The 12,646-nt window shown below is 45.2% G+C and overlaps 1 protein-coding gene across 1 annotated transcript in view; it reads right to left on the minus strand.

Annotated features, from left to right (window-relative positions):
• Rrp12 (ribosomal RNA processing 12 homolog) overlaps nt 1–448 on the minus strand; it is a 37,633-nt gene extending 37,185 nt beyond the window's left edge. Inside the window, exon 1 of the mRNA XM_036169390.1 lies at nt 216–448. Coding sequence (XP_036025283.1) covers nt 216–354 — 139 coding nt within the window. The 5' untranslated portion in view covers nt 355–448. The remainder of the gene's footprint in view (nt 1–215) is intronic.
• Between the last annotated feature and the right edge of the window lie 12,198 nt (nt 449–12,646).

A 12,646-nucleotide genomic window follows, 5' to 3' on the forward strand; every position in this document is an offset into this window, starting at 1 on the left:
GATAGCTGTGTATCCCAACCCTGACGCCGCAGTACCCTAGACAAGTCATTTCACTTCTAGGGGCAGTTTCCGCATCTGTCAAATTCGAGGGGCGGGCCTTCGAAGTGAGCTCCAGGGCTGACACTCTAACCGTGACGGGCCTAGACCCACAAGACGGAGCCCGCGGAACCCCGCGGAACCCCGCGGAACCCGGCGGAACCCCGCAGCCGGCCTACCTGACGGACGGCTGAAGAAGCGGCTGCGAGCGGCCTGGCGGTGGCGGCAGGTGGCGGGGTTGCTGTCGCTGCTGTGGCCTTTCTTCCAGCGCTTCAGCTTGGCCGAGACACCGGAGGGCAACTTCCCCGAGCGACCCATGTCCACCAAACTGGGGCCGGGACTCGCTCAGGGGGAACCGCGTCCAGCCACGCCGAAGAGCTAGCCGAACCCACGTGTGTCCTCAGCCGGCTTCGCGTCCTCTTCCTCTGACGTCACTTCCAGACTCCAGTCCGTTACTATGGCAAAAGCAGTCAACATCCGGTTTGGGGATTCCTCTTTGCTCGGAGATTTTTTTACCTTCGGAGAAGAGTTCTGGTGTTCCCGATGCTGTAGGCTCCTACTGCACTGCCGCGGTTCTTGGCCATGGAGAAGGCCTTTAAAACAGGAATTTCTTTGGAATTAAAAAAAAAGCAAGCGTATATTTATATTACTCTCAAAATATCCGTTGTTACAGCGGAACGTGGTGAGCAAGCCTCTTATCAAACTGGAGGGAGTTAGAAGTCAGCCTAGTCTATACACTGAGAGATAGCAAACTCCTGTCTAAAAACAAAGTAACATAACAAATACTTCTATAATCCCAGCGCCTAGGTAGCGGAGGCAGGTTGATCTCTGTGAGTTCAAGGCCAGCCTGGTCTATATAGTGAGAACTTGTCTCAAAAAAGCCCAATAAAAGCCGGCGGTGGTGGCCCATGCCTATAATCCCAGCTCTCCGGAGGCAGAGGCTGGAGGATCTCGGTGAGCTTGAGGCCATCTGGTCTACAAAGCGAATTCCAGTACAGCCACGGCGTGTAGTACACAGAGAAACCGTGTCTCAAGAAACTAAATATTTATATATACATATATATGTATATATAAACTATTTATCTATTTTTTTAAAAGCCCAATAAAGTTAAGTTAAAAAATTTTTTGCTTGGCGGTGGTAGTGCATCCAGGCAATGGTGGCACACACCTTTAATCCCATCACATGGGAGGCAGAGGCAGGTGGATCTCTGTGAGTTCAAAGCCTGTTATATAGAGAAACCTGGTCTGGGGTGGCGGGGGAGGACATGACACCACAGAGACAGAGACAGACAGAGACAGACAGAGAAATGAGAGATGTAGAGTAAAAAGGGCCAAGGAATGAACACCCTGCCCCTAACTTGACCCCAGGGCCAGGGTTTGAAATCCCACCAATCCCTGAGCTTGACCCAGAGTAAGGTTGCAGAATCCCACTAATCCTTGGGCATGGAATCTCACCAATCCTAAACCACCCTGGAAAAACCTCCATCGTACAAGAAACTCTGTATAAACTGTATTCTGTTCAGTTGGCTGCTGCTTCTCACCCTAGAGGCAGCCACCCTCTTGGATTTTTTCTTCCCAATAAATCTCTTGGTTTGTTGCCCAGTGTGACACTTTTTGCAGAGCAGAGCTCAGCTGTAACAACTTTGGATAGAGCCAGAATGAAGCAGAAGAGTAACATTTTCGCTGAGAAAACTTTCCCTAGCACAGCAGAGTTGTTACACTTCAGCGGGTCTGAGCAGAGCTGTAACACTTTCACTTGGGAAACATTCCCCTAGCAGAGCAGAACTGTTAGACTTCCCTAGACCTAAGCAGAGCTGTAACACTTCTTTGGAGCCAAACCAAGCAGAGTTGAAACCCTCCCCTGCCAGAGCGGAGTTGTTTCACTTGCATTGAGGAAACCTTTCTCTGGAGCAGAGATATAAGCTGCTATCTTTTTTTTTTTTTTTTTTTTTTTTTTGGTTTTTCGAGATAGGGTTTCTCTGTGTAGATTTGCGCCTTTCCTGGAACTCACTTGGTAGCCCAGGCTGGCCTCAAACTCACAGAGATCTGCCTGCCTCTGCCTCCCGAGTGCTGGGATTAAAGGCATGTGCCACCACGGACCAGCATAATCTTACAGTGACTTTGTGGTATTCCTTGGCTCCCAACTGCCGGGATACCTTTCCATCCAGCTGCAATGTTTTCAAGTGTCAAAAACCTGTGGAGGTATAAAAAAAGAAAGAAAGGAAGGAAGGATGGAAGGAAAAGAAAAAAGAAAGAAGAAAGAAAGGAAGAAAAACATCTTGGCTTGTAAAGAGAAAAGAGCAACTGGTGGCGCTCTAGACTTGCTGGGCAAGTTGAAACCACACGGAAATGCACACACCCACCTGAAAGGCAGAACTGAAAGAGCAGTTGTGCAGATGTTGGTAAGGACACAGCACTGTCTACATGTGCTGCTATTGGAATGAAAGTTAATATGGGCCAGGTGGTGGTGGTGGCGGCACTCGCCTTTAATCCCAGCACTCAGGAGGCAGAGGCAGGCAGATCTCTTGAGTTTGAGGCCAGCCTGTTCTACAGAGTGAGTTCCAGGACAGCCAGGGCTACACACAAAACCATGTCAAAAAATATTTCTTAAATTATAAATCTGTACAACTGTGTGATGATACATGCACATGAGTTCAGGAGCATGTGCATCCCAGAAGCATCAGCTCCCCTGGAGCTGGAGTTACAGGCAGTTAACTCAAGTCTTTGGCAAGGGCAGAATGAACTCTTAACTGCTAAGCCATCCACCCAGACCCTACTCCCTGTTTGTGTTTTGAGACAAGATCTCATGCAACCATGCTGGCCTTAAACTCACATCAATTCTTCTGCCTCCAATTCCTAAGTGATGAGATTACAGGGATGAGCCATAACATACATCTTGTCTAGTAATATCTACTAAAACAAAACATATGCCTACTGCACCCAACAATTCATTCTTAGATATACGCCAAACAGAGATGTTTAGTTACATACTAAAAAAGAGATAATTGAGTACTAGAAATGACCAAATGCCCATCAACAGAATTAATTAGATCAACTATAAAATAATGATATGCAATGCAACATTTCAGCACATGCATATCGCATGCAGTGATCTGCTATGTGCAAGTATGATCTAAGTTAAATGAAAGGATACATATTGTGTGATTCTATTTAAATTTATTTAAAGAACAAACACAATCTACCACATTAAGACTCCAGAGCACTGGAATATGGTAACAGCTGAGAGTAAACACAAGGCATGTAGCTATATCCTAATATTTTTGGGGTTTACATGGATGTACTCACTGAGTGGTGATTGAGTATTTGTCTACTTACCTGCATGGTTTGTTTGTTTGTTTGGTTGTTTTCAAAACATGGTTTCTCTGTGCAGCTATGGCTGTCCTGGAACTCAGTCTGTAGCCCAGGCTGGCCATGAAATCAGAGATCCACTTGCCTCTCCCTCCTGAGTGCTGGATTAAAGGCATGTACCACCACTGAAGTCTGGCCTCATGGATCTTAAAAAGTAGGAAATATGTGGGTTGGGGATTTAGCTCAGTGGTAGAGCGCTTGCCTAGCAAGCACAAGGCACTGGGTTCAGTCCTCAGCCCCCCCCCCCAAAAAAAGGAAATCTGTGCATTTACATCATAATTTAATTACCACCTGCTGTTTAAAAATAAGACAGGTAATATTGACAAGGCATCACTGTAGAGAACACAGAAGACATCATGGATTTTGGACCTCTGCTTCCCCATGCTCAGGAGATGGCTCCACCACCCTTCCATGGCTCTGATCCTCGGTCACAGGCTGAGACCTGGTGGTAAGGCTGAGAAAAGGGGACCAGTGACCTGGGGAAGAAGAGGAGGAGAAGTGTGGGAACCACTGCAGTCAAGACGGTGCTGAGACTCAGAGGCTAGGAGGCTGACAGGGCAGAGAAGGGTTGGGTTCAGTGTAACCTTTCAGACTGCATTGCAGCGGTCTCCTTTCCCCTACCCATGGTTCTGGGAACAGGACCCAGAACCTCTCTCTTCTATGCAAGTGTTCACTACTAAGCCACGCCCCTGTCATAGTCTTATCGCTTTGCTCTTTCTCTTCCATTTTTCTTTCTGTTGTTTTTTATTTTGTTTTGCAGGGGCTTGGGAGGGACTGGTAATCAGGTCCTTGCCACATAGCCCAGTCTCACTTGGGACTCATGGCAATCCTCCTGCCTCAGCATGTTGAGTGCTGGAATTACAGGTGTACCCTTCTATGTTCAGCTCATATCATGTTTTTATAAATAATTTATTTTCAATTTTTTTATGCATTGGTGTTTAGCCCGTATGTATGTTTCTGTGAGGGTGTTGGATCCCCTGGAAATGGAGTTACAGACAGTTGTGAACTGTTGTGTGGGTACTGGGAATTGAACCCAGGTCCTCTGGAAGAAGATATTAACTGCTGAGCTATCTCTCCAGCCCCACATATCATATTTTTAACATTTCAAATGATGCTGAAGCCATTGGGCCATTATTAGGAGTCAATGTGAAAATGTGTGTATGTTACTGCTGTGGAATAATCCTTTTGTACATTGTGAAAATGTGTTGCTCTCATTGTTAATAAAAAGCTGATTGGCCTATAGCTAGGCAGGATTTTTGAGGCAGAGACAGTGCTAGGAAGAAAGGGCGGAGTCTGAGGAGTCAAGCCAGACTCAGAAGAAGCAACATGGGAAGTTCATAGATGAGGTAAATGAGCCTGGGGGTAGCACACAGATGAATAGAAATGGGTTAGTTTAAGTTGTAAGAGCTAGTAAGTAATAAGCCTGAGATATCAGCCAAGCATTTATAATTAATTATAAGTCTGTGAGTGGATATTTGGGAGCAACTGCCGGAACACAGAAAATTCTGCCTACAGCTTACTTCCCTCACTGCTGTGACAAAATGCCTGGGAAAACCCATTTAAAGAAGGATGGCTTTGCCTTGGCTCACAGTGTGAGGGCACAGTCCATGTGGTAGGGAAGGAATGGGGCTAGGAGCCTTAGGCAGCTGCACATTGTGCCTGCAATCAGGAAGGAGAGAGAGAGAGAGAGAGAGAGAGAGAGAGAGAGAGAGAGAGAGAGAGAGAGAGAGAGAGAGAGAGAGAGAGAGAGAAGCTGGTGGTACTTGCTTTCTTCTTACCAAGTCTGGGACCCCAGCCTGTCTAATGCTGCTGTCCACACTCAGGGTATGTCTTCTCACCTCAGTTAAACATCTCTGGAAATGTCGTTACACACACCACACCAGAGATTTGTCTTCTAAATTCTGTCAATTTGACAATTAAAATTAACCAGCACTTCGTGTTATGTCAAAACGCAGAAAATTCCAAAAACAGTTAATACTTCGCATGCATGTAGAGACACGTCCCTGCCACAAGAGGGAGCATTTCCAGCAATTTGAGCTATACCCATACTTAAAGGCTGCAATGTTGACTAGGCTAGATTTTGCAGCTAGAGATTGAGATGCCCACTCTTCCTAGCCTTTTGGTGAACAACAGAAACCTCCTCACCTCCAAACTGTGTGCACAAGAAGCACACTCCTGCTCCGCACTTCAAGGATCACCTTCCTGATGAAGCACCAACTTCCGTACCCATGACTTCCATAATTGGCTTCCTTCAGGGTCCCTCACACCACATAAGCTATGAGGAGCTGCCCATAGTATACACACTAGACTTAGTACCGTTTGAATTGGGACCACGTGCTGTGTGGCCTTGAGCAAGTCTCTTTATTCTCCGTGATGGCCGTTCTTGGCTATCACCCTGACTACATCGGGAATTAACTAAAACCCAAATGGCTGAGCACACTTGTGAGGGATTTTTTTCTTAATTAAATCATTCGAAGTGGGAAGACACATTTCGAATCTGGATCTTTGAGGTGGGCAGATTCACCATTAATCCAGATCTCTTGAGGTGGGAAGATCCATCTTTAATCTTGGCCACACCTTCTGCAGGCAGCCTATGTAAGCACCTGAGCTTACTTACTGGGCCAAGGCCACTTGATATGGCCTCGAGGAATTAAATCAGGCCAGTTGGAGGGTCTACAGAAAAACTTAAGCTGTAACAATTTTATTTATTTTATTTCTTTGGTTTTTTTAAGACAGGGTTTCTCTGTGTTGTCCTAGCTGTCCTGGAACATGTTCTGTAGATCAGACTGGCTTCGAATTTACAGACATCTGCCTGCCTCTGCCTCACGAGTGCTGGGATTAAAGGTGTGTGCCACCATCCAGCTGGCAATTTTATTGAGAGCACTTAGACTTTTTATACCATTATCAGAAACAGAATATAGTAGCAATTACCAGGATCAATACAGTTGTGGTTGCCAGGATACAGTGACATTTGCAAGCTGTACAGGGTGTACAAGATGAATGTCTAAGACCATTGTCCGGTCACGCTCACATACCTTGACTTCTGAGGGAACATACAGAGAAACACAAAGCGGCCTGAACGCTTCACTGCCTGAGGGAGTGCATCAGTCTCTCGGGAACTGACAGGCACATTGTGCCCCAGGAGCCAGGGACTCTACCTGAAAAGCCTATGATGAATGCCTCTGAAGGCAGCTGGGCTAGGCCAACTCCATGGACCCTTGCAAGCCTGTATAAAGGGCATGGAAGAAGAAGCTTGTTCTCTCTTTGCCTGCTTGCTCTCACTCTTGCTAGCCAGTCCATTCCTTCACTGGCACTAGAGGCTACTTCTTTGGGATTCCAGCATAAACTGGATGAAGACCGGCTGAGACATCCAGCTGAATGTACTCAACAACTACTGCATTCTTAGCTCTTCCATTGTTAGATAAACCACAGCCTGTAAGCCACTCTAATAACTCCCATATACGTGTGTGTGTACACATACACATATATCATAATATCAGAGTATCATATATATTTATAAAGATTTATGTGTATTTGTTAAAATATGTATTTGTCAGGGTTTTCTAGAGGAACAGAACTTATAGAATGAATAATAAATATGTTCTCTTAGCCTCAGGTTTTCAAATCTGTAAAATGGGGATGATAAAATAAGAATGCCTACTCATAGGTTTCAGAAAAACCTAAATAGGAGCATGTGAGATGGTGCTGATCACACCACTGGGGTCATGGTGAGCAGGGGTGTTGCTGTCAAAAACTGGCCTTGAGTTCCAGAACACCTACTTATAATTTAAACTTAGGAAAGCATAGCCACCATGCTCATTTCACAAATGAAGACCATGGTCTCAAAGGGGTCAGTGACTCCCCAAGGGCACAAGACCTGACTGCTGGGTAGAAGCCCAGAGAGACAACTCCTAATTAGAAACTCCTTCTGTAGGCACGTCTATAAAAACCACCCGTGAGGCTCCAGTGGCGAGAACAGAGCTATCACACCCAGAGAGCTAAAGCCGGAAGGAGCAGGAAGGTCCTTTATAGGTCAGTGGTTTTGTAATCTGTTAGGACACCAGACAGTTGGAAAGGGAAATTGAAGGTTAGCCTCTTGTCCCCAAGAGGAAGTCTGTGGCCTGGGAGTTTACTTTAGGGCTCTAGCTCTGGGGATGGAGAAAGCCCTTATTGCCCTAAGCAGCTCATCAGGACAGCATAGGTGGGGCAAAGTTGTTACTGAGTACTAGGAAGCCTGGGTTTGAAGCTACATCCTGTCGTGTGACAGGGGACAGATGACTGCACTTCAAAGTGTCTGTGTCTGAAAACCTGTTTGTTGTTGTGTGACTACAATGAGGAGTTCATGCAAGGTTAGCATCACTTTGCACACAGACCCTGCAGAAGGCTGGGGAGGAGTGAGGTAAAAGCTGCTGAAGGAAGGTAGAGTCATGCCCCTCAAGTCCAGTGGCTCTGAGGCAGGACGATGAGCTTCAGCAGAAGATGAGGAAAGATGAGGCGAGTGCATGGTCACCTGGGGGGAGGGTTATGTCACTGGTTAGGCAACGGTTGGGTGGCTGTTGCTTATAGGGTAGCCACAGATGCAAACTGCCCTGTCCAAGCTACCCAGAGGTGAGCTCTCTTTGATTAAGTAGTTTAAAACTTGTGAACGTAATTTTTTGTCATGGCAACAGAACAGTCTTTCCCAATGATAAAGCCCTCTCCCCCAACGCCCCCCCCCCCCCGCTTTTTATTTTTGTTGTTGTTGTAGTATTTAGAAACAGCGTTTCTCAGTGTAGCACTGACTATTCCTGGAACTCGAGATCTGCCTTGAATTTAGAGATCTGCCTACCTCTGACTCCCTAGTGCTGGAATTAAAACATGTGCACCACCATGACTGGCATAATAAGACTTTCTATTTATTTATTCATTTATTCATTTACCACTACCACTACCACTTATTCAAGCCTGGGTCTCTATGTGCAACAGCTCTTCTTACTGTCCTGGAACTCACTCTGTAGCCCATTTGGCCTCGAACTCACAGATCCACCTTCCTCTCCTCCTGAGTGCTGGGATTAAAAGTGTGTGCCAGCACTGCGAGCCCTGATAAGCCTTTTTCTAAAGATTTGTTTTAGTTTTAGATTAGTGTATGCTTGTGTTTATCAGTGGTTAAGTACACATGAGTGCAGATACCCTGGAACTGGTGCAGGTGGTTTTGAGTTGCCCAATATGTGTGATGGGAACCAACCTTTCCAAGAGCTCTTAAACACTGACCCATCTCTCCAGTCCTGAGAGTCCTTTCTCTTCCCATTCAATTGACCTCTATTTCCTAACAGCCACCCTTCCAGAAGCTGCCTTATTTTAACATAGGACCTTTGGCTGGTGCTTTTCCGGACTGTCTTAAGTTGCGTCCAGGCTAGAGCTAGGAGGTCCATCCTGGAAGTCCATCTTACAGTATTCTGCCTGCATATGTCCCTGCGGGCCAGAAGAGGGCACCAGATCTCATTGCAGATGGTTGTGAGCCACCATGTGGTTGCTGGGAATTGAACTCAGGACCCCTGGAAGAGCAGTTGGTGCTCTTAACCTCTGAGCCATCTCTCCAGCCCCCTGATGTAGTTTTCAAGGAAGACACTGAGATGAATTGTTGGGGGCTACAGCATTTATCAGAAGAGTTATTAATGCCAAGCTCAGTAGTGAACACCTTTAATCCCAGCCCTGGGAGGCAGAGACAGGTAGATCCTTGTGAGTTTGAGGCCAGCCTAGTCTACATAGAGAGCTCTAGGAAGCTAGGACTAGAGTGTTACTGCCTCACAAACAAAACAGACAAACAAAATGAAACATGAACATACAAGGAAGAGTTATTAATGCCATGGACAGACAGCAGTGTAGAAGCGGCAGGGCGGGGGTCAGGAGTGTTGCTGAAGAAAAGCCAGGCCCATAAGGTGGTGTGGGTGTCCTTCTTATAGGTCTCTGAGGAAAGGGGGACATTTCCCCTACCCTTTAATAACTGTTTACAATTTAAATTAATAAAAAAAAAACAGCTTTGAGATACGAGATACTGCTGTTGAATAAACTATCTGTACACTGTGAAAATGTGTTGCTCTCATCGTTAATAAAAAGCTGATTGGCTGACAGTTGGGCAGGATTTTCAGGGCAGAGAGAATGCTGGGAAGAAAGGGCGGAGTCTAAGGAGTCTTAAGCCAGAGTCAGAAAAAGCAACACAGGAAGTTCATAGATGAGGTAAATGAGCCTGGGGGCAACATATAGATGAATAGAAATGGGTTAATTTAAGTTGTAAGAACTAGTAAGTAATAAGCCTGAGATATCAGCCAAGCATTTATAATTAATATTAAATCTCTGTGTGGTTGTTTGGGAATTGGCTGGTTGGACAGAAAAAAGCCCATCTACAAGATACACTTTAAGTAACATATACTTTAACCATTTAAAGCACAGAGTTCATTAGATTTTTTTTTTTTTTTTTTTTTTTTTTGAGACAGGCTTTTGCTATGGAGCTTTGGCTGGCCTGGAGCTCACTCTGAATGGCAAGCTAAACTTGAATCTGAGGACAACCTCAGATGTCACCCTTAGGAACACCTGATAACCCAGCCTGTTTCCAACTTAGGCTTGAAAACCATCTTATAGTAAAGGAAAACTATATTTATTTTTGTTCATGATTAAATCTGTTTCTCAAAGGTTGAGCTATGCCCCACCTGTAACCACAAATGGTTCCATACTGCCTGTTGTAGAAAACAAACAGCAGTTAGGCTTTTGTTTCAAAAGGTTGTTATGACCACCTTGCAACCATACCTTTGTTTCAGGAGGTTGTTATGACCAAATTGTTATACTTATGTTTTGCTTCTGTAACCTCCACCTATTTGCCTGCCCAACCCCCCATTTTCAACCTCCCTATTCCTGAGCTGTAAATACCCTTATATTCCTCATGTCCAATGCTGATCTCTTGAACTCCATCTTAGGGAGAGACAACCCATATACACAAATTAAAAAAAAAAAAACTTGCTTTAATTAATTTGACCATGATTTGGGTTGGGGGGGTCATTGTCCTTGAATCTGTGGGATTAACACCCTCTCTTGCCTCTGGTTCCCAAGGGCTAGGATTATCGACTTGCACCACCATGTCTGGCTTTCAGAATTTTGGTATCTCTACAAGATATTGCCACATGACCTCAGTTCCATTTGAAGATATTTTTTGTCACCTCAAAACACCTGTACGTCTTATTTATACCTACAGCCACAAGCAACCAGATTTACTTACACTGGACACAATGTAGCTAGGAATCATATTAGGGTCATTGTCTAGGGTTCTTGATGGGGTTTGTTTTCTCTGCCCCTTAAAGAATTGAAATGTAGGTTGCATCAAACACAGCAAATTGGATCAATTAGTGAAGAAATACTTTTATTAGGAGTGAGGAAATACACACAACACACACACACACACACACACACGGTGAGGGTACAGAGACAGAAACCCTCTGCAAATCAGGGTGGGGGACTCAGGAAGCCAAAATCCTCCTTGAGGACGGGGTGGGGGGGCGGTTAAGGGTCTTTCCCTCTAACTGGGGGTTGGTCAGTCTAAAGAAAGGTAGGGAAGCTGATAGGCCTACAAGCTTGGGCACCTGCGTCCTGGTCAGGGCCTCTTGTTGGGAGACCTATTGGCTGGAGGGAGAAAAAGCCTGCAGGCTGCAGCTCCCAAATCTTTGTCTCAGATCAGAAGAGTGTGAAAGAAGCTGGAAGTTTGTCATCTCTATTATCTGTCTGTGGTCCTCTATCCGCCCGCCTCCCTGGGACCAGCCCGACTCCTAGTCCTCTTTACTATGTGATATTTATTATCTATCTGTGGTCCTCTATCCGCCCGCCTCCCGGAGACCAGTCTAACTCCTAGTCCTCTTTACTATGTGATGTTTATTATCTATCTGTGGTCCTCTATCCGCCCGCCTCCCTGGGACCAGCCCGACTCCTAGTCCTCTTTACTATGTGGTCTTTTGTGACTGACTTCTTTCACTTAGTTTATTTCTAAGGTTTAATCATGTTATAGTCAGTATTTCATTCCTTCTCATGACAAATAACTTTCCACTGTATATACACGCCATGTTTTAATTGTATTATTAATATTCTTTGCTACTGTGAATAATGCTGTTATAACAATGGAGTTTTGTTGTTGTTGTTGTTTTTGGTTTTTCTGTGTAGCCTCGACTGTCCTGGAACTCTGTAGACCAGGCTGGCCTCAAACTCACAGAGATTGACCTGCCTCAGCCTCCCGAGTGCTGGGATTAATGGTGTGCACCACCATCTTCCAGCTATAAACAATTTATATGAGTATTTATGTAATATGTGTGTGTGTGTATGTGTGTGTGTGTGTGTGTGTGTGTGTGTGTGTATGCACATGTAGTCAGAGACTAGTGGACAACCTCCAGCATCAGCCTCAGTGATACTATCATCATCCTTTGAGACAGGATCTTTGATCTGTAGCTCTAGAATTAGGTGAAGCTGGTTGGTCAGCAAGCCCCAGAAATCCTCCTGTCTCTGCTTCCCTCATGTTGGAATTCTAAGTGCATACCACCATGCCTAGCATTTTTACTTGGGGATGGAGCTCAGGTTCTCATACTTACGAGGCAAGCACTTTGCTGACTGTGCTCTTTCCTCAGACCTCTTATGTTCTTTTGAGACAAGCTCTGTATAGCCCAGGCTGACCTTCAACTTCATAAGTACCTCAGGATGGCCTCAAAACTGTGATCCTTGGACAGGTATAGTAGTGCATACCTTTAATCCCAGATCTCAGGAGGCAGAAGCAGAGGCAGGCACATATCTGTGAGCTCTAGGCTAGCCTGGTATACATGTTGAGTTCCAGGCTAGCCAAGTATAGTATATAGTGAGACCTTATATAATATATATATTTTTGTAATCCTCCTTCCCCCTTAGCCTTCCAAGTGCTAGGATTGCAGGCACATGCACCAAGCCCAACCTGGACATGTTTTTATGTATCTTGACTATATAGCTGACAGTGGAGTGGCTGGGTCCCGTAGCAGTCATGGAACCACAGTGGTTCTGTTTGTGGTCCTTTGCTGTCATCCATATTCTGAGTCTGTGTCACTCCAAATCTACTCCTAATAGTAGCTCTTAGACACAGGCCACCAATTCCCCCGCTTTACTCAATAAAGTCCTGTTTCTGAAATCTTTATTTTTTTTATATTATGTGTATGGGTGCTTCACCTGCATGTATCTATGTACTACTTGCATGCCATACCTG

Source organism: Onychomys torridus, chromosome 1 (assembly GCF_903995425.1).
Source record: "Onychomys torridus chromosome 1, mOncTor1.1, whole genome shotgun sequence".
Classification (NCBI taxonomy): domain Eukaryota; kingdom Metazoa; phylum Chordata; class Mammalia; order Rodentia; family Cricetidae; genus Onychomys; species Onychomys torridus.